Below are 22710 nucleotides of genomic sequence, written 5' to 3' on the forward strand. Positions count from 1 at the left end.
AGTAGGAACTGCAGTGCTACATATACCCTTAACAGTGGGGAACCAAGAAAGAAAACCAGCAACACTTAGGCATTGGACCAAGAAACCATTTGATATAAAAGGTAACCTAAGCAAAAGCTCTGGGAATATAAGCTCTGAGAGCACAGGGGCCAAGTCCATTTTATTGACCCCAGCCATACCAGAACTGGCCCTGTGCTGGGTCATGGTCAGTGCTCAATCAATGGCATGAATGGAAGAAAGAAAATAGCCTTTCACATATTCTAAAAAAATATTTGGGTATTGATTTCATTGTGTGTCAACACTTTGCTTTAAAGCTCTTTCTTTACTATTATATAATAAAATCAGTTTTTATATTCTCTATTAAATTTAAATACAGAATTCTCAGCCAACATGGAAAATCCCCCATATTATGGTCCCAATTTGTCTTTATAATTTTATTCCTCCCTTCCCTGCCTCATCTACTTTGTATTCTTTGCCCCAGGTGAACTAAACTGCTCTTTATTTTCAAAAAATATCCCCCAAGACACACACACACACACACACACACATACACACACTCTCTTTTCCACCTTTGGCCCTATGCTCATGCTGGTCTATATACCTGGAATGCCCACACTCTGGATTTTTCTCATGTCTTGTAGTGATTAGATTCAGATACTGTGTCCCTGACCAGATTCACTGGCCTGTGACCTCAAGGAATCCTATCCAGAAGCCCCTAGTAATATTAATTTTGATCACCCAGTCAAGATGTTATAGTTTCTCTAATAACTACTTACTTTTTTCCCCCTTCAACTAATAAAGCATCTCTGGAAAGATGCTTTGAGATCATACAAACATCCTGCTCCTCATCAAACTCCCCTCACCACCACCAACTTAGATTTAGTGTCCATTGTTGATCCATGCCAAACCAGTTTTTACCATTATGGCTTCAAAACAGTGGTATTTCCACCCTATCTTTCCCTCCACATTTATCAGTTGGCATTCTGTTGTAAGGAAGACCTTCCCTCCTCCTCCACTTGTTTATCTATCATCAGTGTGGACTCAGAGATTCCTAATTTATTTAATGAGTTATAATCCATTATTGTCCTTATCTGTTTTTATGCCCACATTATCTCAGATTTAGCCATAGGTGCCCCTTCAAGCTGGCTCTGTAGCCTATCGACATTCCCCCACCCCCTCACCACCCCCCACCCTGCTTCTTCTTTGACCACTTCTTTTTTGATGAAACAACTAGATGTTCCAGATTCATCTTGTATCTTCCCTGCCTTGAAATACCTTGGAATCAGTGATTTCTCCAAGGAACACTGGTTCCTTTTAGTGAAGAGTGGTGTTTAGAAACTAAGGGCCTGGCAAGAGATCATATGCTTTCATTACTAAGTTAGATTGCCTCTCCTAAGCAGAGGTTAGTTACTACTTAGAAATCACTTGAAGCATTGACTGTTGTCAAAGGTTTATTTACAAACAGAAACAAAAGTCTGCCATTTTATCAAATTATTTCTTTTACATTTTTGTATGCTGAATACCATGTACTAGACCTTGTTTTAAGCCTTTTTTTACTTTCTTATCTTTGGGATGTTGAAGTGATCCTTCAATCCTTCATAGAATTATAAAGGTACCAGCATAGACTTGTAAATCTTTTTAGAGTGAATTGTAGGGATGCCTTTCTCTACAAAGTAGCAAAAGATGACAGCTTTAAATGTATATTACTTTTATTATGATGTTATTATTTCCTAATTCTAGTAAATGAAACTTGTTTAGTTATCTCTTCATTTCTGTAATCATAACTGTTAATTAGAGAAATTGCTGGGTTAAAGCTGAGTTCACATATCAGCTACATTATATGTATTTAAATAGCTCTAAAAAGTATCTACAGGGGACCCTGGCTGGCTCGGTAGAGCATGTGACTCTTGATCTCAGGGTGGTGAGTTCAAGCCCCATGTTGGGCATAGAGCTTACTTAAAAAAATTAAAAAATAGGGGTACCTTGCTGGCTCAATCAGTAGAGCGTGCAATTCTTGTTCTTGGGGTCATGAATTCAAGTGCCTCATTGGGCATAGAGCTTACATTAAAAAAATAAATTAAAAATAAAATAAAATAAATAAATAAAAATTAAAAGTCTCTGCATAGGGGCGCCTGGGTGGCTCAGTCGTTAAGCGTCTGCCTTCGGCTTGGGTCATGATCCCAGGGTCCTGGGATCGAGCCCCGCATCGGGCTCCCTGCTCCGCGGGAAGCCTGCTTCTCCCTCTCCCACTCCCCCTGCTTGTGTTCCCTCTCTTGCTGTGTCTCTCTCTGTCAAATAAATAAATAAAATCTTAAAAAAAAAAAAAGTATCTGCATAATAGTGAATTCCACAGGGTACTATGTAAATTTGTATTGACAATAATATTGAGATTGAGATTGAAAATATAATATTTGCTGAGATTAGGAATAAAAGGAAATAGTATATCTAAATGAGATTTTACTCATTAAGATATTTTGTCCTCTCAATCTCTCTACTTTATGCCCAAAATAATTTAAATAGACATATTTTAATATTTAGCCATACTTTATGGATATGATGTTACATATTTACTTTTTTATATATGTATTTACTTTCACATAATTCTTTCATGGAATTAATACATTAACAATACGTAACTGCATATTATTTTATCTCACTAATTTATACCTTGCTAATCTAATCATGGGCCTGGGGTAGAAGGACCCTCAAGATTCAAAATTCTAACAAAAGTTAAACTGCATAAGCCTACAGAGCCTATCATTCTTTTGTGTAGTTTGAATCTGGCAGTTGCTTATTTAACTAACAATGGTAACTACTTGCCTTAAACAGTAATATTTTTGTTGGTAATTAGAAATTTATAGGAACAGGGGTGCCTGGGTGGCTCAGTCGTTAAGTGTCTGCCTTCGGCTCAGGTCATGATCCCAGGGTCCTGGGATCGAGCCCCGCATCGGGCTCCCTGCTCCACGGGAAGCCTGCTTCTCCCTCTCCCACTCCCCGTGCTTGTGTTCCCTCTCTCGCTGTGTCTCTCTCTGTCAAATAAATAAATAAATAAATCTTTAAAAAGAAAAAAAAAGAAATTTATAGGAACAATAATTGGATATATACTGACTAAATAGTCACCCATTTTACAGAGAAAGTGGTACCTTCTTGAGTCATTTATCTTCATAGTATTTCATATCATTAAAATCAATTTAAACTTTCAGAACCAGAAATAGATGTGATTAATTATTAAACCCATTAGTTACAATCTTGGCAGTATTTAAATTCTGAAGTTCAAACATCTTTTCCATAGTTTCATATGATTTTTATCTTTAAACTAGAAGTTTACATTAATCCCACTTAAATATAAAACATTTTGTGTTTTTAATGTAATGCTGAATTACATTTTTAAAAGTATAAGGACCTGATAATCAGTATAGTAAAAATATTACACTGTATGTAAAAAGTCTATCGTGATAAAAAAAAAACTCCGAATATGTCTTATCCTATTTAGCAATGTAATCATGTTTTCACATCCCAAGATTGATCATGCATGAAAGTTTTATTACAGTGCCTGTCACATAGAGTGTGCTCAGTAAGCATTTGTTGAAGGAATAAATCTCTGGTTTTATCACAAGACCAAATGTCTAATGTTGAAGTTGTTTACAATATACCAGAGTTTTTTGTCAAAAAAAAAAAAAAATCAAAACAGAGGGAAGAATTTTGTGAACCTTACAAGCTAGGAAATGCTTGTTGAGTATACTTATTGGTGAGTTAAGAAGTAAAGAAGTTTAGGGGCGCCTGGGTGGCTTAGTCCGTTAGGCGTCTGCCTTCGGCTCAGGTCATGATCCCAGGGCCCTGGGATGGAGCCCTGAAGGGCTTCCTGCTCAGACGGGAGTCTGTTTCTCCCTCTGCCCCTCCCCCTGCTCCTGCTCTTGATCATTCTCTCTCACTCTCTCAAATAAATAAGTAAAATCTTAAAAAAAAAAAAAGGAGTTTAACATAATGATGAAAGAAAGGAAGAATTTGAAAGGCAAATTCAAGAAAACTTTGTTCAATTTAGTGATAATTTGAAAGATGTGATACAGGAGCGCCCGGGTGGCTCAGTCAAGCATCTGCCTTTGGCCTAGGTCATGATCCCGGGGTCCGGGGATCCCTGTGTAGGACTCCCTGCTCAGTGGGGAGCCTGCTTCTCCCTCTGCCCCTACCCCACTCGTGCTCATGTGCTCACTCTCTCTCAAATAAGTGGGTAAAATCTTTAAAAAAGAAAGAAAGAGAGAGAGAAAGAAAGAAAGATCTGATACAACACAATGGAAATAAGAACCCCTTGAAGCTGAAGGAATAAAGGCATGAGAAGTCATTTCTGAGGGACAGAGGATAGAAGAAGCCTAAGCAAATTGCTGCATAGTGACCTGAGGCATGTATTTGAGATTTACAAAGTAGGAATGATGACTGATTACCCAAGAAAGGATTCAAAGAAATAGCAAATAATTACAGGACTAAAATATGTTCCTTTAGGCTACTGATTAGAGAAGGAATCTGGAAGGGATTTCTCTTGAAGTGCGTTAAACAAAATGACACTGTTCTGTTATGTAGTTTATAGAATCATAGAAAGTGAGAACCAGGATGGATTTACAGTAACTCATCCCTTACTCAAAGTGTGGTCCACAGCCCGGGAGCATCAGCATCATGTGGGAGCTTATGAGAAATGCAGAATCTCAGGCCTCACCCCAGACTTGCTGAACTGGAATCTGCATGTTAAAGTCCTCAAGTGATTCTTGTGCATCTTCAAGTGTGAGGCCCTGGCCTAGTCAAGTCCTGTCACTCCTACAACAAACACGTCTGGAGGACCTACTATACATGGAGCACACTCTACATGACACTACAAAAAATAACACCCAGCTCCTGCATGCAAGGAGATTAGTTTAGTTCAGGAAATAAGCAGCAAAAAAAAATAAACAATTGTAATATATTATGATAATTCATTCTTTCGACAAATATTTATCAAATACCTGCCAATTACCAGCCATGAAAGACAGCTCTGGCCTGTGAAGCTTTTGGTCTAGGGTGGTAGAAACAAAAGGTTCACACAAATAAAAAACTTTTTGAAGAAAAATGGGAGATTACAAATAAATATAATGTAGATCAAAGAGTAAGGGAGGGTCTCTCTGAGGAAATGACATTTAAGCTCAAGTCTGAGGAATGAGTAGGAAGTCAGCCAGGTGAAAAGGGAATAGGGTGTTCCTGAGAGAAGAATTTACATGAGTAGAAAAAGAAATCAGTGTGTGTCTTAGTCTACTTGGGCTGCCATAACAAAATACCATAGACTGGGTGGCTTAAACAACAGAATTTATTTTCTCACAGTTTGAAGTCCAAGATCAAGATGCCAGCATGGTTAGTTTCTTGTCAGAACTCTCTTTCTGGTTTGCAGATGGGCTGCTTTTTGCTGGGTGCTCACATGGCCTTTCCCCAGTGTGTCTGCAGGCATGTATGCATCTGTGCAGAGAGAGAAAGAGCTCCAGTGTCTCTCACTCTTCATATAAGGGCACCCATACAATAGATGGGACTTGACAATAGATTAGACCTGAAGAGTAAAGAGAGGTCAAGCATGATGATTTCCAGGCATTCTGCATCTGCAGCTGGATAGATGGATGTGCCACTTATTGGAATTGGGATACCTGAAGGAGGAAGAGTCTTGGGGGAAGATAAAAATTTCAGACATGTTAAATTTTAGATATTTGTGAAAACATCTAGAAAATTGTAGTTATAGGCAGTTGGATTTATGGATCTGGAACTCAGAAGAGCATTCTGATTGGAAATGAAAATTAGGGAATAGTAATCCACATTTTGAAGTATTGAAAGATAAGCATTGCCTTGGGAGAGAGTGACAAGCGATCCCAAGACTGGATCTTGGCAAACATTTAGCACCCAGAAAGAGGGGAAATAACCAGAAAAGGAAACTAAAAAGGAACAACAAGAGAGATAGAAGGAAAATCAAGAATGTGTTGTCAAGAAAGCCAAGATTATCCAGTCTTCAATTCAAGAAGGGGCTCTGGATAATAGATAAAAATTTAGGAGTCATCAACATATGAGTAGTAGATAAAGCCACAGCATTGGATAAAATTACTCAGGAAATAATGAAAACCTTGGGAATTCATCAAGAGAAAGAAGAACCTGATGCAAGAGTAATTGAAAAGATGCAACAGGAAAAAGAGAAGGAAAATAAGCTGAGATTGGGATCCCCAAAGGGAGGGCTTGATCAACAGTGTCAGATGCCACAGAGAAGTCAAGTAAAGCAAGAATGAAAATATTCCTCTCCATATGGAGAAGTTCTTTAAACATCTTGGTGAAAATGCTTCCATAGAACAAGGAGAAGGAAGCTAGGTTGCAGTGACTTATGAAATGAATGGAAAGATAAGGAAGTGAAGACCGCCAACATAAAGCAGTGATTTCGAAAATGGGATCCTTAGCCCGTCCACATCAAAATCATCAGGAGTGCTTGTTAAAAATAAAGCAGAATAATTGATCACAGGGCTAGGGAAGGACTCTGCATTTTGTTGCTCCTCCAGGTGGTTTTCATGGACATTAAAATTTGAGAACCACTGCCAATAAACAACTATTTCAAAACTATAAACTATGAAGGGAAAGAGAAAAAGCTAAAGATGGACACATACCGATGGAAGATTGTTTGGGGTTTTTTTTAAGGCAAAAGAGACCCAGGTTGTACATATAGTGAGAAAAGAAGTCCAATAAACAATGAAAGGTTAAAGCTGAAAGAAAGAAGTGACAGTTACTGATTGGTAGAAGTCAGGAAGGGATGAGAATCAGAGCCCAAGTGGAGGGATTAGCTTTCAAATGAGAAGAGATGGAAGGTAGTAAAGTGGGTTCAGTTAAAGAAAAGTTTTGAGGTGAGTGAGATGAGAACTTGAGGATTGTAGTGATTCAAAATATGTCCACACATTCTTCAACACTTGGAGGGAACACTCCTTTGAGTGTGGGCTAGATTTAGGGACTTGTTTCTAATGATATGGTAAAAGTAGTGATATCTGACTAGGTCATAAAAGGCCTCACAGCAGCTTCCTTGCTCTCTGTCTCAGATGACTCATCTGCCACGTAGGGAGGACACTTAGGAGCCCTGTGGCAAGGCCCACATGGGGGGAGCTGAGGCCATCACCTGCAGCCACGTGAGTGAGCTTAGAAGTGGATAATGCAGCCCCAGCCAACATGACCGAAACGTCATGAGAAATTCTGAGCCAGAGCCACCCAGCTAAACCACTTCTATATTCCTGACCCAGAGACCCTGAGAGATGATAAATATTTGTTGTCCACAGCTGCAAGGCTTGAAGTAATTTATAGTGCAGCAGTAGATAACTAATTGAAAAGTCTTTAACTGTTAGTCTTTGATTTCTCTGTGACATGGGACTCAGGTTCATTCTTAAGACTAAGAAAGAAGATAGGTGTGGAGAAAAAGACTCGAGAATCATAAAAGTTCAAACTAGCTACCGGGGAAATTTGTCACTAAGAACTCATTGAAGGGGTTTCTGGCATTGACGAGGATCAGCTGCAATTGGAGATGAGTTTTATACTTTCTCTATTTTACAGAGTTGTTCTTCCAGTGGTTTCAGCAGCCCAAGTATAGGATTGAAAATGTGCTGTAGAATTGATTTAGGCTTGAGATTTTAACAAGCTAAGGGTTGATGAACACTCAAAGGGATATGGGAATTGAGAGTTTGGGCACAAAAGATATCCTGGCTGTGTTATCTCTCAGATGCTTTTAGTTGAAATAATAGAAATCCTAATTCAAGCTGGGCTAAACAGCATAGTGTATTGATTCACTTTAGTGTAAAATCCAGTGACAGTTGGCTTCAGGCAAGAGTTGACATCAGCTGTCCACTAATATTACCAAAGATTCATTTCTTTTCCACTCTCTAGCTTTCATGATACTAGTTTTATCCTAAGACTGGGTGTGCTTGTTAAATCACACAATGAAATGATTGCCAGTAACTACCAGAATTGTGTGCTTCTTTACTCACATCAGTCAAGGAAGAAAAGGATCCTTTTCTCTCTCAACCATGGAAGTAAGTCCTGGGCTTCATTTTGACTGAAACAAAGCAAGTCACATATCCACCCCTGAACCAACCCCTATGGCCAAGAGAATACCATTTGACTTTAGGACAATTAGCACCCCCCCTAAAGTTAGAGGTAAAGGAGTCAGTATCCCCAAACCTCATGGGAATGGATGCTGAGGAGGCCACTGGTAATATCCACTACAACACATGAAGGTGGGAACACAAAGAACTCGTTTTGAAGAAGGAGAAACTCAGGTACAGAGGAATTATGTGGCTTCCAAAGTCACCCCTAGTAAATGGCAGACCTGAGATTTGAATCCAGGTCTCAGCAACATGATTCAGGGATCTTTCTGCTACATCAGGTTGTCTCTTGAAGATCTTAAAAATTGGTCATTGTCTAGTAGTTATTTTGAGAACTCAGGGTAAAGAACTCATTGCCAAGAACAGATACATACTCTGGTTGCCTCAGTTTATGTGAGTTTATTTTAAAACTAAGTAAATAAATATGAGAAGTAAAAATTGTAAGGAACATAAAATTGACTGACTAACCAAGCTAGCCAGAAAGAAGGTAGTAAGACACCCACTCCATTTCATGGAGCTGAAATGTAATTCAGGATTCATCAGGTGCCTTCAATCCTTCAGGAGCTCTGGAATCTGGCAAGAGCTTCTGGGAGGGGGAAAAACAAAACAAAACAAATATACATAGTACTTACCTTATAAGATTGTTGTGAGGATTAAATAGAACACATACACACTCACATATACACTTAGCTCATAATGTAGTAAGTTCATTTGCACATAACACAATAAACTATTATTTTCTGGCAAACTGAGTCAGGTGCCATGACCAGGGTCACAAATCAATCCAAGTAAAATATTAAAGGGCTGATTGGTGAGCTCTTAGAAAAGAAAATACTGATTACTGAGGAGTAACCGTTGGATCATTAACAGCCAAAATAGCAAAATGGTCTAATTTCTCAACATTTTTAGCCTCATACATAGAGGGAACACAGTGTATATGGTACATCAGGATTTCAACTAGATCTCCCATGATAACCTTTTGGATAAGTTGGGAAAAGATGAATTGGATGTACAATGAGATGGATGTGTAATTACTAAATTTCAGTGTCATAGCGTGCTGATTAATGGATCTAGTTATTTAACAAACAGCATGCCCAGGCACTCTACCAAATGTTGAAGACACAAACATGAAACTAACATGGCCCCTGTTTGCATCTGTAGAAGCTTCTGGTATCTTGAAGTGTGATAAGGTCACACGTCCTGAAGCATATACTGGATGATGGGCAGGCAGGATCCTGGAACTGGGCTTCAAGCACCAGCTGAGTGGTTGAACTTCATATCTTGAAGACTCTGTTCCAGCCCTGGCATTTTGTGAGTCATAAGTAAAAAAAAAAAACATTTATCTAGATATAGTATGAAACTAAACAGTTTAGTAACATAAATGATGCCAACAAGTAGTTGTAGAAGTTGGGAGAATAGTAAGTACATGTATGCACCATGTGCTTACCACCAGATTTCTGGTTGTGATCAACATATATATATATATGTGAACAACATATGTAACTTTTAAAAATATATCACTGTACAAATGTGAGGTAATCACATCAAAGTTAAAATTATTTCCCTCCCTTCTATTTTGATTCAACCCTTTAGATGAGCTTGCAGTTTTTATTTTCCAACTAGAATTTCTTGGTTTAAAGGATACTAGTTGTTTCTAGTTCTCCATGTCTTGGTTAACTAGGGGATTACATATCTTTTGACCATGTTGTTGCTTAGTTGCTTTTTCTTTGGTAAAAGCTGAGTGTCCACAGGGCGCCTGGGTGGCTCAGTCGTTAAGCGTCTGCCTTCGGTTTGGGTCATGATCCCAGGGTTCTGGGATCGAGCCCCGCATCGGGCTCCCTGCTCTGCGGGAAGCCTGCTTCTCCCTCTCCCACTCCCCCTGCTTGTGTTCCCTCTCTCGCTGTGTCTCTCTCTGTCAAATAAATAAATAAAAATACTAAAAAAAAAAAAAAAAAGCTGAGTGCCCATGCACTGGATAACACTCTGATAGTTAGAACAAGAACATTTGAGGGCCACAGACCTTTAAGCATTCAGCACTGAAGCTTATGGTGAAAAATTAAGCTCCAGAAAACTGGTATTTCCTACAGAATGAATTCAGTGATGACTATGGCAGTTTTATTAACAAGGCAGCATTATAGATTATAACCTTATAATACTAAGTACTGATTTGGAGTCAGACAAATGGGGTAACATTTTACAGTCTTTCTTCATCTGTAGTATGGAGATAGTAATCCCTACCTCCTGGAGTGGATTTTACTATTAAAATGGGATATATATATAAACTTAGAGCCATGCCTGACATAAGGTTTTTGAACAAACAATCAGTAATCCTATTAACATAAAGATGTGTTCGTGGTATTTTCCAAGGCTCTTTCTCTCTAGATTAAAATAGAGATTTTCTGTGGATAATTTTGTTGCCCGGATACAGGGGAATTGGAGAGATTTTTAACGATTAATCCCACAGCACTCCAGTACTCCCCCAACACAGAATGCACACTGGGTCTGTACAACATCCTTCTTCCCAGCAGTCATCCACCTCTCATGGCCCTTCCTGGCCAAGTGTAATATAAATACTTGAATGAGTTTCTTGGTGCTGACACTTAGGATTTCACAGCATTCATCTGCACTTAATATCTGTCACTGAAAAGGCCTGGCAACATTGCAGGTAGTTCCTCCTACTGCCAAGGTGTTAATGGTTTAAAAAAAAAAAAAAAAAAAAGACAGATTCTGCCAAGCTTGGTTAATTTAAGATACACTCCCTAAAGGGCATAAGCCAAAAAGACCTGTGCCGTGTGCTTTTGTTATTGTTTCCAGTACAAATGAGTTTTGAACATAAAAATTTGTGATGTTTGTAGATCATTGACTTAGGTTCAGCAGGATGTTTTATTTAGGCACTCGGGCTGCCATTCAGAATGCCATAGACTGGGTAGCTTAAAAAAATAGTTTATTTTCTCACAGTTCTGGAAGCTGGAAGTCGGAGATCAGGGTGTCAGCACGGTCAGGTTCTGGTGAGATCTCTTTTCCTTGCTTGCAGATGGCCTCCTTCTCCCTGTGTGCTCACATAGCCTTTCCTTGGTCAATACTCACAGAGATAGAGCGATTTCTCTCTCTTCCTCTTCTTTTTTTTTTTTTAAAGGTTTTATTTATTTATTTGACAAAGAGAGAGACAGCGAGAGAGGGAACACAAGCAGGGGGAGTGGGAGAGGGAGAAGCAGGCTTCCCGCTGAGCAGGGAGCCCGATGTGGGACTCGATCCCAGGACCCTGGGATCATGACCTGAGCCGAAGGCAGACGCTTAACGACTGAGCCACCCAGGCGCCACCTACCTAGATGATTTTTATGAAAAATAAATTATAGGGGCGCCTGGGTGGCTCAGTCATTAAGCGTCTGCCTTCGGCTCTGGTCATGATCCCAGGGTCCTGGGATCGAGCCCCGCATTGGGCTCCCTCCTCGGCAGGAGGCCTGCTCTCCCTCTCCCACTCCCCCTGCTTGTGTTCCCTCCCTCGCCGTCTCTCTCTCTGTCAAAAAATAAAAAATCTTTAAAAAAAAAAAAGGAAAAATAAATTATAAATGCCATTTACTTAGTTAACTAATTTTTAACTCCATCACCATCTTTAAATTTTCTTTTTTTTTTTTTTAGATTTTATTTATTTGACAGAGAGAGAGACACAGTGAGAGAGGGAACACAAGCAGGGGGAGTGGGAGAGGGCGAAAGAGGCCTCCCGCGGAGCAGGAAGCCCGATGTGGGGCCCGATCCCAGGACCCCGGGACCATGACCTGAGCCGAAGGCAGACGCTTAACGACTGAGCCACCCAGGCGCCCCCATCTTTAAATTTTCTTGCTAAAAATATCAAAGCTAAATCTAATGTGCCCTCTGTGATCTAGAGTCTAGATACTATCAGTGTACAGGAAATGCAGGGAACATAAGATTATGCTAAATGATATCTCAGGGATTCAGCCTACACAATACAGAATGTAGGACTGTCTATAGGATAAAATCCCAGTTTCTTCAATTAAAAAGAGAGAGAGCAATAAAAAACAAATGAACAATGGATACACACAGCAACTTGGGAAGATGTTTAGCAACCCCCCTATGTAATCCAAAAGGTTGCATACTGTGTGGTTCCATTTCTATGAAATTCCTGATCGGGAATCAGCAGCCTTTGGAGCCAGTACCCAAGAGAGGTGTTTGTGTCTGTGGGACAAAGCTCCAGCAGCCAGCACAGCCAGTGCCCCCGGGGTCTGTGGACAGGACCTGGCACAACTGCGGGTCACATGCCACTTCTCTGGTCACATGTATTGAATGAGCATATATGTACTGGCCCTGGAAATAATAAAGGGGAACAAAACATGAGTTTGCAGTGAGACTGTGGAATCGGAAATAGCAAACTTGAATTATAGAACAATTGCCTCTTAGAACCCATAGCACTAGCTTTAGGGACAATAAAGTTCTGGGAAGACAGAGCTCAATATGAGCTGAACTAGACAAAGAAAGCTTCGTGGAAGAGGTGCTAAGCAAGTGGTCTGGACAGAAAGAGTATGGATTTCAGATAGCGAGCAGGGCATGATGAGTACAGATTAGCTAACCGGAATGAGCGTAGCAGACGTGATTGGCTGGAATGAGAGCTCTCTGAATCTGAAGTTCCGTATCATGCAGCACTAAGACGAGGTACATGGACCAGGGCCAGGCCACTGCAAATCAGGCCAAAGATTACAATCTTCTTAGGGTAAGCATGAAACCATCCTTGTAAGTTTTTGAATAGGGGTGACCTCACAAAATTATGATTATTCAAATTAAAGCTTATACAGTTTGAGAGACAGTTCAGCCATATGTAAAATGTCCTTAAAAATGTTTATTCCGGTAGATTCTGTTTCTTGATCGGGGGCTAATGACATGGTTCTGTTCACTTTATAGAAATTCATCACGCTGTACACCTACGGTCTGTGTACATTTCCATATGTATGTTGTACTCAAAAATAATGTTTTAGTGTACTTGGTGGGTTGCGGGGGAACTCACATGGGACCAGCAGGTATGTTACATGTATACATCTATGAACCCATGAATGATAAGGGAAATAATCTATCACTAACTGGCCAAGGTCACATGGTAGAATTGGGAGTCACAGATCTTTAGGTCTCCTGATTAGCAGTCAATATGACTTCTTTATGGAAAATAAGCATTTCATTCAGCCTTCCTTAGTCTACATACATTCCTTATGTATTGGAGAAATCAACAGATCATTAGCACTTTCCAAATACAAGCAGGAATTCTTTCTTTAAAGATTCGCATCTAAACATAGCTAAGAATATTCCACTCCTCTAAGCTTTACCCTTAAAATAAATCAACTTTTCCTGAACTTATTAAAAATGCATTTTTTGTTATACACACACACAAACAGTGTATACCAAACTTGTCTATTTCTGGGAAGTATGCAAGGACTTAGCTATAAGCATATACATATAGTAAGTGGAACACGTAAGTTGCGAAATTGTTATGTTCAATATTATCTCATTTCTATAATAATATATTAGAAATATAGGGGCACCTGGGTGGCTCAGTCGGTTAAGCATCTGCCTTCAGCTCAGGTCATGATCCTGGAGTCCCAGGATTGAGTCCCGCATTGGGCTTCCTGCTAGGTGGGGAGCCTGCTTCTCTCTCTGACCCTCCCGCCTCTCATGCTTTCTCTCTCTCATACTTTCTCTCTCAAATAAATGAATAAAATCTTTAAAAAAAAAAGAAAGAAAGAAATATATACATATAAATAAAAATAATTAGGATATTTACCGAAGTGTTAATGTTGATTATCTCTATATGGAAGGACAAAGGTAATTTTTTCTTCTTATTTTTTTTTTTAATTTTCAACAATGAAATAGATTTTGTAATCAGGAAATAAATTCTTTTTTTTTTTAACTAAAGAACCTTAATACACATCAAACTTCCTATCTAATATAGTCCTGTACCCTGTACGAAAATCAGTCTCAACACTTTTCTTTTTTTTTTTTTAAGACTTTATTTTATTTATTTGACAGAGAGAGACACAGCAAGAGAGGGAACACAAGCAGGGGGAATGGGAGAGGGAGAAGCAGGCTTCCCGCTGAGCGGGGAGCCCGACGCAGGGCTCGATCCCAGGACCCCAGGATCATGACCCGAGCCAAAGGCAGACAGACGCCCAACGGCTGAGCCACCCAGGCGCCCAATCTCAACACTTTTCTAAATCACTATAAGAAAGATTTTCATTTGGGGCACCTGGGTGGCTCAGTTGTTAAGCATCAGCCTTCGGCTTGGGTCATGATCCCAGGACCCTGGGATCCCAGGGTCCTGCTCAGCAGGAAGCCTGCTTCTCCCTCTCCCACTCCCCCTGCTTGTGTTCCCTCTCTCGCTGTCTCTCTCTCTCTGTCAAATAAATAATAATAAATAAATAAAATCTTTTAAAAAGCTGATTCTTTAAAAAAAAAAAAGGATTTTCATTTCAGTGACTGCGTTCCCCTGTGTAATATTAGAATGCTTATTAACTATTGAAATGCAGGTTTTTCACCAGTTAAATATATTCAGTCCAACTTAGTAAGACATTTCATTTAGACATGAAATTTCACAAGAATACAGAGTGTTCTGGAAGTAATATAGCTATCTGTTGAAAGAAGCCACTTAGGGACGCCTGGGTGGCTCAGTCAGTTAAGCGTCTGCCTTCGGCTCAGGTCATGATCCCAGGGTCCTGGGATAGAGTCACACATCGGGCTCCTTGCTCGGCGGGAAGCCTGCTTCTCCCTCTCCCACTCCCCCTGCTTGTACTGTCACTCTCTCTCTCTCTCTCTAGCAAATAAACAAATAAAATCTTTTTTAAAAAAAAGCCACTTAAATGTGTAACATAATAATAAACCTCTATGAAAATGTTTCCGCAGGTATGCTGGTATCCTCCTGGGCATCACAAATACATTTGCCACTATTCCAGGAATGGTTGGGCCTGTCATTGCTAAAAGTCTGACCCCTGATGTAAGTAAATAATTTGCTTATAAACTGCAAAGGTCTCCACAGTTCACTTAAGCCTGCACATCTGTGTCAAAATTGAGCATATTTTAATTAAGAGTAAAATTCTGAATGTTTATTCTTATGTGGTTCTTTATGTCAACAAAAAGCTAAATGCCATAATGGACAGGAAAGTATATTTTCAAAGAACACTCTTTGGTTTTTAGACGAAACAATAGAACTAAGTTCAGCGAAGATGTTGTAGCTGACACCACACAAGTACTTAAAAGTGGTGATATTATACAAGATAAATAACTTGTGTCTTTGGTTTGAACAAAGAAAAACTGGCAATGTAAATTCATTCAAGAAGTGGATCCACAGGTGCACCTGGGTGGCTCAGTCGTTAAGCGTCTGCCTTCGGCTCGGGTCATGATCCCAGGGTCCTGGGATCGAGCCCCGCATCAGGCTCCCTGCTTGTCCCTCTCCCATTCCCCCTGCTCGTGTTCCCTCTCTCTCTGTGTCTCTGTCAAATTAATTAATTAATTAATTTTTTAAAAAAAGTAGTGGATCCACAAAGGTGAGGTATCAGGAAGTCATGTGGGAATGAGTAAGGAACAGGGAAATGAACACCACTGAGAGGAGCAGAAGACTCGCGAAGACACGGTAGATGTCTTCACATAGTGAAGGATGACTACACGGAACATGGTGACTTATTCTTGGCAGTTCCACAAAGACAGATGAAGAGAAGTAATGAGGACACAATAGGAAAATTCTCTGCTCCAAGCTGTCTACTATACGGAATGGGCTGTCTTATGAGTTAGTGAGCCCTGAAACAGTCAAACACGGATCTACGGGCATTTCATGAGTGATTATTAATATGCCAGATACTGAGGATCCAAAGGCAAAATGACAAGCTTCTACACTTGTGAAACGCATCATTTAGAGATCGCACATAATCGAATAGTTAAAGTACAGTGACGAATGCTGCAGAAAAGAATGTGTGCAGAGTGCTGTGGGCACAGGGGAGAGAGCACGCAATTTGTGAGGAGGGAGCCCTGGAGGAGTGAGCCGGGTGTGGGAAGGGCACTGAGCCTCCGAAACACCGTGGGCCCAGGGGTGGTCCCACCGCCAGCTGGAAGGCGGCGTGGTGCCTCATCAGTCAGCAGAGACTCAGCACTGTGCAAGTTGCCCACAATGTGTAAGAAATAAAAATAAAGGACCCCCAACTCCAATTTTCTACTGTTTAAAAAAATCTAAAGCCTGGTGAAATACAGTTTTCAAGAGGCTGACTTAAACCTCTAAGAGACTTAATTTTCTCTCTGTCTCTGTGATCAAATTAACACCATCTAATCCTTAGAATTTCAGAATATGCTTACAAACTTTCTCACTACCAAATATACTGATTTCGGCCGTATAGGTGTTTGCCACAGTGGGTGTTCCTGTTTCTTCTCTGCTCCCACCATTTCTTTCTTTTTTTTTTTTTTAAGATTTATTTATTTAAGAGAGAGAGATCATGCGAACGGGGGGTGGGGGGCAGAAGGAGACAAGCAGACTCCCCACTGAGCAGGGAGCCTGATGTGGGGCTTGATCCCAGGACCCTGAGGTCATGACCTGAGCTGAAATCAAGAGTCGGTCGCCTAACCGACTGAGCCACCCAGGCACCCCTGCTCCCACCATTTCTGATTCCTTACTTGAATGAATCCGAGCCTCCTTGTTACTGTTTTCTCTCACTTAATAGAAAGGGACATTGGGAAAGTTTTGTTTTGGTTTTTTTTCTAGAATTGTGTGTCTCAATATGCACACATCAGAAATGTTTAACCTTATCTTCATGGAGCACTGTGGCAACACAGGAACCTAAGTAAACCATGGGAACCTAAGTAAACCATGTATTAATTTCACTTATTATGGCTAATTATAGTATTTCTGCTAGAGATATCTGGATTCCTCAGTTAAAGTCTTGAAACGTTTGTAAAGTGGGAACCGAACTGGATTTTGGATATGGTATCATAGCATTTGTTTAATGTTATTAAAAGGATATTATTTTTTAAAAGGAAAACACAGGGGCACCTGAGTGGTTGAATCGGTTGAGCATCAGACTCTTGATTTCAGCTCAAGTCATGATCTTGGGGTGATGGGATAGAGCCCTGCATCTGGCTCTGCGCTCAGTGTGGGGTCTGCTTGGGATTCTCTCTCTCCCTCTACCTCTGCCCCTCCCCCTGCACGCACGCACTCACTCTCTCGCTCTAAATAAATAAAGAAAGAAAATCTTAAAAAAAAAGAAAGGAAAAACACACATTTGCCTTTACAATTGTAATTGCTCACAATTAAAAATTACTGCACTGCTTCAAAACTTTGCAGAATGAGCAGAGTACAAATAAGTAACACATTGTTAGCATATGAAAATGTTACTAAAATTACAATGGATTTCTAAGATTTTTTTTCACCGAAATACATGCATCTCAGATAAGCATAACTTAAACTTAACAAGAGAGTGCTCTCTTTCTCCATGCTTTTCCTTTTTTCCTAAATGAATGACCTCATACTAGCTTCCTAGTGCCTTTCCTTTTTCTTCCTCATTGCCAATTCCCCTGCTTGTTTTTTCTTTTCTACATGCTGTAGATGTAGCATTCTGGTTACACTGACATTGCAAAATCCAAAGAATGGTTGTTTAAGTTAGTCACATGACCCAGAAATTAGCTAGCTGCCTGATGTTTTTATACCACTGTACTATACACTAAACAATTGTGTTCTGTTGATCTCTTAACTGGCAGATCCCATCCATGTCCTGTTTTGTGGGCCATTCAGGAGCTCTCTGTGCCAGGCCTCAAACTTGAAATTCAAAGTCCATCTTAACTCATCCTTACTTGATCTGCCCCTTGTATCTCCCACCTAAGAACTTGGAAGATGATGGGCAAGCATACTACTTTCCTAGTAACACATGTTTGAAAGACATGCCACATGTTTTATTTGGAGTAAACCTGAGTAAACTTTGAATAAATGGTGTTGTAAAAATACACAAATCCTAAGTATAGGGGTGGATGAATTTTCACAAAGTTAATCCACTCGTGTAACCAACACCCAGTCCAGAAACAGAACGTTACCTCTCTTGCAAAGCCTCTGGGTGCTCCTTGCTGCCATTCCCCTTTCATCCTGGTAAGAGGAGCCACTACTCCGACTTTTAACACTGTGGATTAGTTTTGTGTAATTTTGAGCTTTTATATAATGGAATTTTATATAATGCAGTCATTCAATACATACTCATTTGTGTCTGGCTTCTTGGCATAACATTTCGTTTGTGAGATGCATCTGTGTTGTTTTAGCTCATTCATTTTAGTTGCTGTATAGTATTCCATGGAGCAAATATACCTCAGTTTCACTGTTGATGGACATTGGGTTGTTTTCAGCATGAGGCTTTTATGAATAATGCTACTGTTGTAACAGTCTTGTGACCCTACCTTTTCTATAAAGCGGACTATAAACAAAATTTTTTTTCATGTGCATGTTTTTCTTTCTCCCTATAGAACACTATTAGAGAATGGCAAACAGTTTTCTGTATCGCTGCTGCTATAAATGTGTTCGGTGCCATTTTCTTCTCGCTATTCGCCAAAGGTGAAGTGCAAAACTGGGCTCTCGATGATCGACATGGACACAGAAACTGAAGGAACCAATAAATAATCCTGTCTCTATTAACGTATTTTTGTTTATCATGTAACCTAAAAGTGCCTTTGATATTTTAAATGTGTATGCATTCTACATATAAGAAAAAAATTGGATGAAATTTTTAAGGCTTGTAATCATGAAATGTCACAAGTTGCCAGATTAGTAAAATTAGCTATTTTTAATCATTAATAACATGTATCCTGAAACTTAGACTTGAGGGTCACATATCCGGCTGTAAATCAGGCAATATAAAGTAGGGGAGTTCTATTTATTTTTAAGGGGCATCCTTGAAGGAATGAGCGGAAGTGGACCCTTCTATCCCTTTGCTTAATTACACTAGATAATAATTCTCAGGTCTTGGTCAACACCTGTTTTTGACCACTTTGCTCATACAAATTATGTCGGCCACAATCCCTGACACTTAGGTCTCAAATGGTAGCATCTCCACGGAGCTGCCAGCCACGGTATAATTTGGCCTGGCAACCACACGGAGGGAAGCATGCCCAGGAGGCTGCCAAGCATTCCCTCACTGGCTTCAGGGACGGTGCCCAGCATTTATCAGAGGCAGCATCCAAGACCAGGGTCAGCGCCAAGTCTTCAGATGGCGTTCTTCCCCTGGGCGCTGTTAACGTGTCGAGAAAGCCGCAAGTAGGCCCGGGCAGCAAGATCCACCGCTGCAGTCTCGATACAAATCCTCACACTTTTCCCTTCCCGGCACACTGGAATATTGATTGGCATGTAACCTGCAAGAGAACGGTGTGATGCCCAATTAACTACAAATAAAATCATCCTTGATTAAAACTACTTTCACGTGGATTAGAATATAAATTTCCAAGTCCCTGTGTTCTCTGGGCTTCACCAGAATAAGTAAAACAATTTTAAAACTCTCACATTTTTTTTCCTTTTGTCTACATGTAAGCTTCTGGTTGCAGTTGAAAGTTGAAGTGACTTTTATTTGGCCCCATCATCTACAACCAGTGGTGGAATAATCCTTACTTATGGTTCCTAAAATCATGTTTTCCAGGTTTTCCCCAAACCAGCTTCCAGTGGCTTTTGAGCATGCTTGGAGGGCATTTATGTGATTTAGAACTTGATTTATGTTTTGTTATGTTTGTTCAACACTACCTGTAACATTTTGAGTAAAACTGATTCATGTAATATGGTGTGGATACATTTCTGTACATTTCTTTTTTAATCTGTAAATAGCTTTAAGTTGCTATGGTGGTATTTCTTTTATAAATCATCAAAATAAACATTTTTGGGTTGGTTTTTGGATCTGACAGTCCTATGGTATTCTCTAGTGTCTCGAGTGGCTATTTAACATCTCTGCTGTCCTCCTCAAGCCACCAGGCTACCTCCACGGTCCCCTCCCTGTGCCACCACCAGGCCAAGGAGACTTAGGCCATCTAAGGGAGACAACATGAGGAAACTTTTGCCATCAAACTGCCCTTCCTAGCTCTGCAGAGGGCCCGCTCTTCTCCCGGAAGCGTATGCCTACACCACAAATTGTACCCTCTCCTGCCTCCTCTAAGATCTTGATTTAGTCATTCCCCTGTAATTTGGTTCTTCAATCTCCACCTCTCTTCTCTTTCTTTTCCTTCTGTCTCAAGGACACTCAAGTCTTCTCTAGCCTTTAAAAACAAAAATACGAAATTCTGGGGCGCCTGGGTTGCTCAGTCGGTTAAGCGTCTGCCTTCGGCTCAGGTCATGATCCCAGGGTCCTGGGATTGAGCCCCGCATCGGGCTCCCTGCTCAGCGGGGAGCTTGCTTCTCCCTCTGCCTGTCGCTCCCCCTGCTTGTGTGCGTGCGCTCACTCTCTCTGACAAATAAATGAAATGTTAAAAAAAAAATTTTTTAATTTAAAAAAAATACGAAATTCTTCTGGGGACATAAAACCACAGATACATACAGAGTATCTTTACCATGATATTCAAGAAACCAGAAACAGTGGTTACCTCTGGAGAGAGAAAAATAGGCAACCAAGGGTAGGAAGGAGAATTAATTTTCACGTTACCAAATGTGGCAATATAACTATTTAAATTAAAACATCGTTTAAAGAAAAAAACAAGGGTGCCTGGGTGGCTCAGTCGGTTAAGCATCTGCCTTCAGCTCAGGTCATGATCCCAGGGTCCTGGGATCGAGTCCCATGTCGGGCTCCTTACTCTGCAAGGAGTCTGCTTCTCCCTCCGCTGCTCCCCCCACTCATTCTCTCAATCTCTCTTTCTCTCTCTCTCGCTCTCGCTCTCGCTCTCTCTCTCAAATAAATAAATAAAATCTTTAAAAAAAAGAAAGAAAAAGAAATTCTTTAAAAAAAATTAAAAACTAAAGAAAGAAACAAGAAACAAAACACCTGTTGCTCAAGCTACTGTGTAATCACCGCCATGCCCGCTGGACATCCCCAACTGGCTATCTTCTCTACACTTGGGACTTCTTTAAATCCAACCTCTGTCCCCCACTCCCACCCCCACCCCCACACTAAAACCTGCTGTTCCCACCACTTTCCTTAGGAGCTGTTCCCCAGTCACTTCGACTCATTTTTTATTCCGTCCTCCTCCGTTCTCCTCCACCCCACCCCCAACACAGTGGGTTTTTTTTAATCCCTCTCCCATCTTCTAAATAAGATCTCTGTGACTTGTTTTCATCTGGAATAGAAAAGTTAAATGGTCTCACTGCCTGGAGTCTGATCTTCTGTCCACCTTCCCACCCGTGCTAGGTTATTGGTCCCAACACACCTCATCTGCCTGATCAGGATGCTCCCCGAAGCTGAAGCCCCTGGCTTCCCGTTGCCTACCTAGTAAACTACCCAGCAGCCCACCTTCCTTGCTCCTAGGCCCACCTCCTCTACCCTCATGCCCCACCACACTTGGTTGCAGCTACACCCAGCTACTTAACTCTCCCCCCACCCGCTCTCCATTGTCCCTCCCCTCCATGCCTGTACCAAATTCATTCCTTGGACCTGAAAAGTCACTCTTCATCCCCACCTCCTTCATGGCCCTTGACTTCCTCCAATCTAATCTAGATGCGGTCTCTTCCTCTGATCCACTGAAACATCGTATTATTTATTTTCAGTTTTCTCTTTATTTTTTTTTTTTTAAAGGTTTTATTTATTTATTTGACAGAGAGAGACACAGTGAGAGCAGGAACACAAGCAGGGGGAGTGGGAGAGGGAGAAGCAGGCCTCCCGCGGAGCAGGGAGCCCGATGTGGGACTCGATCCCAGGATCCCGGGATCATGACCTGAGCCGAAGGCAGACGCTTAACGACTGAGCCACCCAGGCGCCCAGTTTTCTCTTTATTTTAAACTCAAGGACTCAGCCTCAGGAAAAGATCATCATTCATTCAACAGAGAGGAATATCTACTCTTTGCTAGGCAATAAGGATACAGATATGCATTTGACACAATCCTTTCCTTCCCTGCAGGCCTTCCTGGAGCTCAGTCAGACTCCCTGGACCCCTTTCTTCTCCATGGCTTTTTCTTTATAATACCTATGTATTCGTTTGTGGCTAATCTCCCTATTAGATTCATCGAAAGCATCTTGAGGGCAAGGTACATTTGATTCATCTCAGCACGGTCTCCCTCATAAAAATATATACTTTGTCTCAATATTTTACTTGCTTAATAAATATTTAGTAAATCACCCTTTGGTTAAATGGACTATACATTGAATTTTTCATCTCCTGTGTTGTTTTTTTCTCAAAAAAAAAAAAAAGTTAAATGAATGTGCCAACACCTTTTAATGAAGAAATGATATGCTAGCCTCAAAATAAGTATAAGTGGCAGTCATTGGTAAATGCTTTTGAAAGTATTTGAGAATTGTTTAGTTCTAGATAAGCAAAATACTTCTCCCAGTTAATACAACAAATATTTATTGAGCATTCATTTCAAGCCAGGCTTTGTTCTTTGCACCCGGGATACAGCAGTGAAGAAAAGCAAATCCCTTCTCTCACCGAGCTCACG

General features: G+C 40.5%; 1 protein-coding gene and 1 long non-coding RNA gene across 6 annotated transcripts in view; one reads left to right on the top strand and one right to left on the bottom strand.

The window, feature by feature from the left end:
* Positions 1 to 20028, top strand: part of SLC17A5 (solute carrier family 17 member 5) — a 49234-nt gene extending 29206 nt beyond the window's left edge. For all 5 annotated transcript variants that reach the window (XM_078055092.1, XM_078055094.1, XM_078055093.1 and 2 more), the window contains 2 exons: positions 15030 to 15120; positions 18615 to 20028. In XM_078055092.1, the coding sequence (XP_077911218.1) occupies positions 15030 to 15120; positions 18615 to 18752 (229 nt within the window). In that variant the 3' untranslated portion in view covers positions 18753 to 20028. The remainder of the gene's footprint in view (positions 1 to 15029; positions 15121 to 18614) is intronic.
* Positions 1 to 22710, bottom strand: part of LOC118519962 (uncharacterized) — a 73582-nt gene that overhangs the window by 9481 nt on the left and 41391 nt on the right. The gene's annotated exons all lie outside the window — the stretch shown is intronic.

The sequence above is a fragment of the Halichoerus grypus genome, chromosome 9, assembly GCF_964656455.1.
Source record: "Halichoerus grypus chromosome 9, mHalGry1.hap1.1, whole genome shotgun sequence".
Taxonomy (NCBI): Eukaryota; Metazoa; Chordata; class Mammalia; order Carnivora; family Phocidae; genus Halichoerus; species Halichoerus grypus.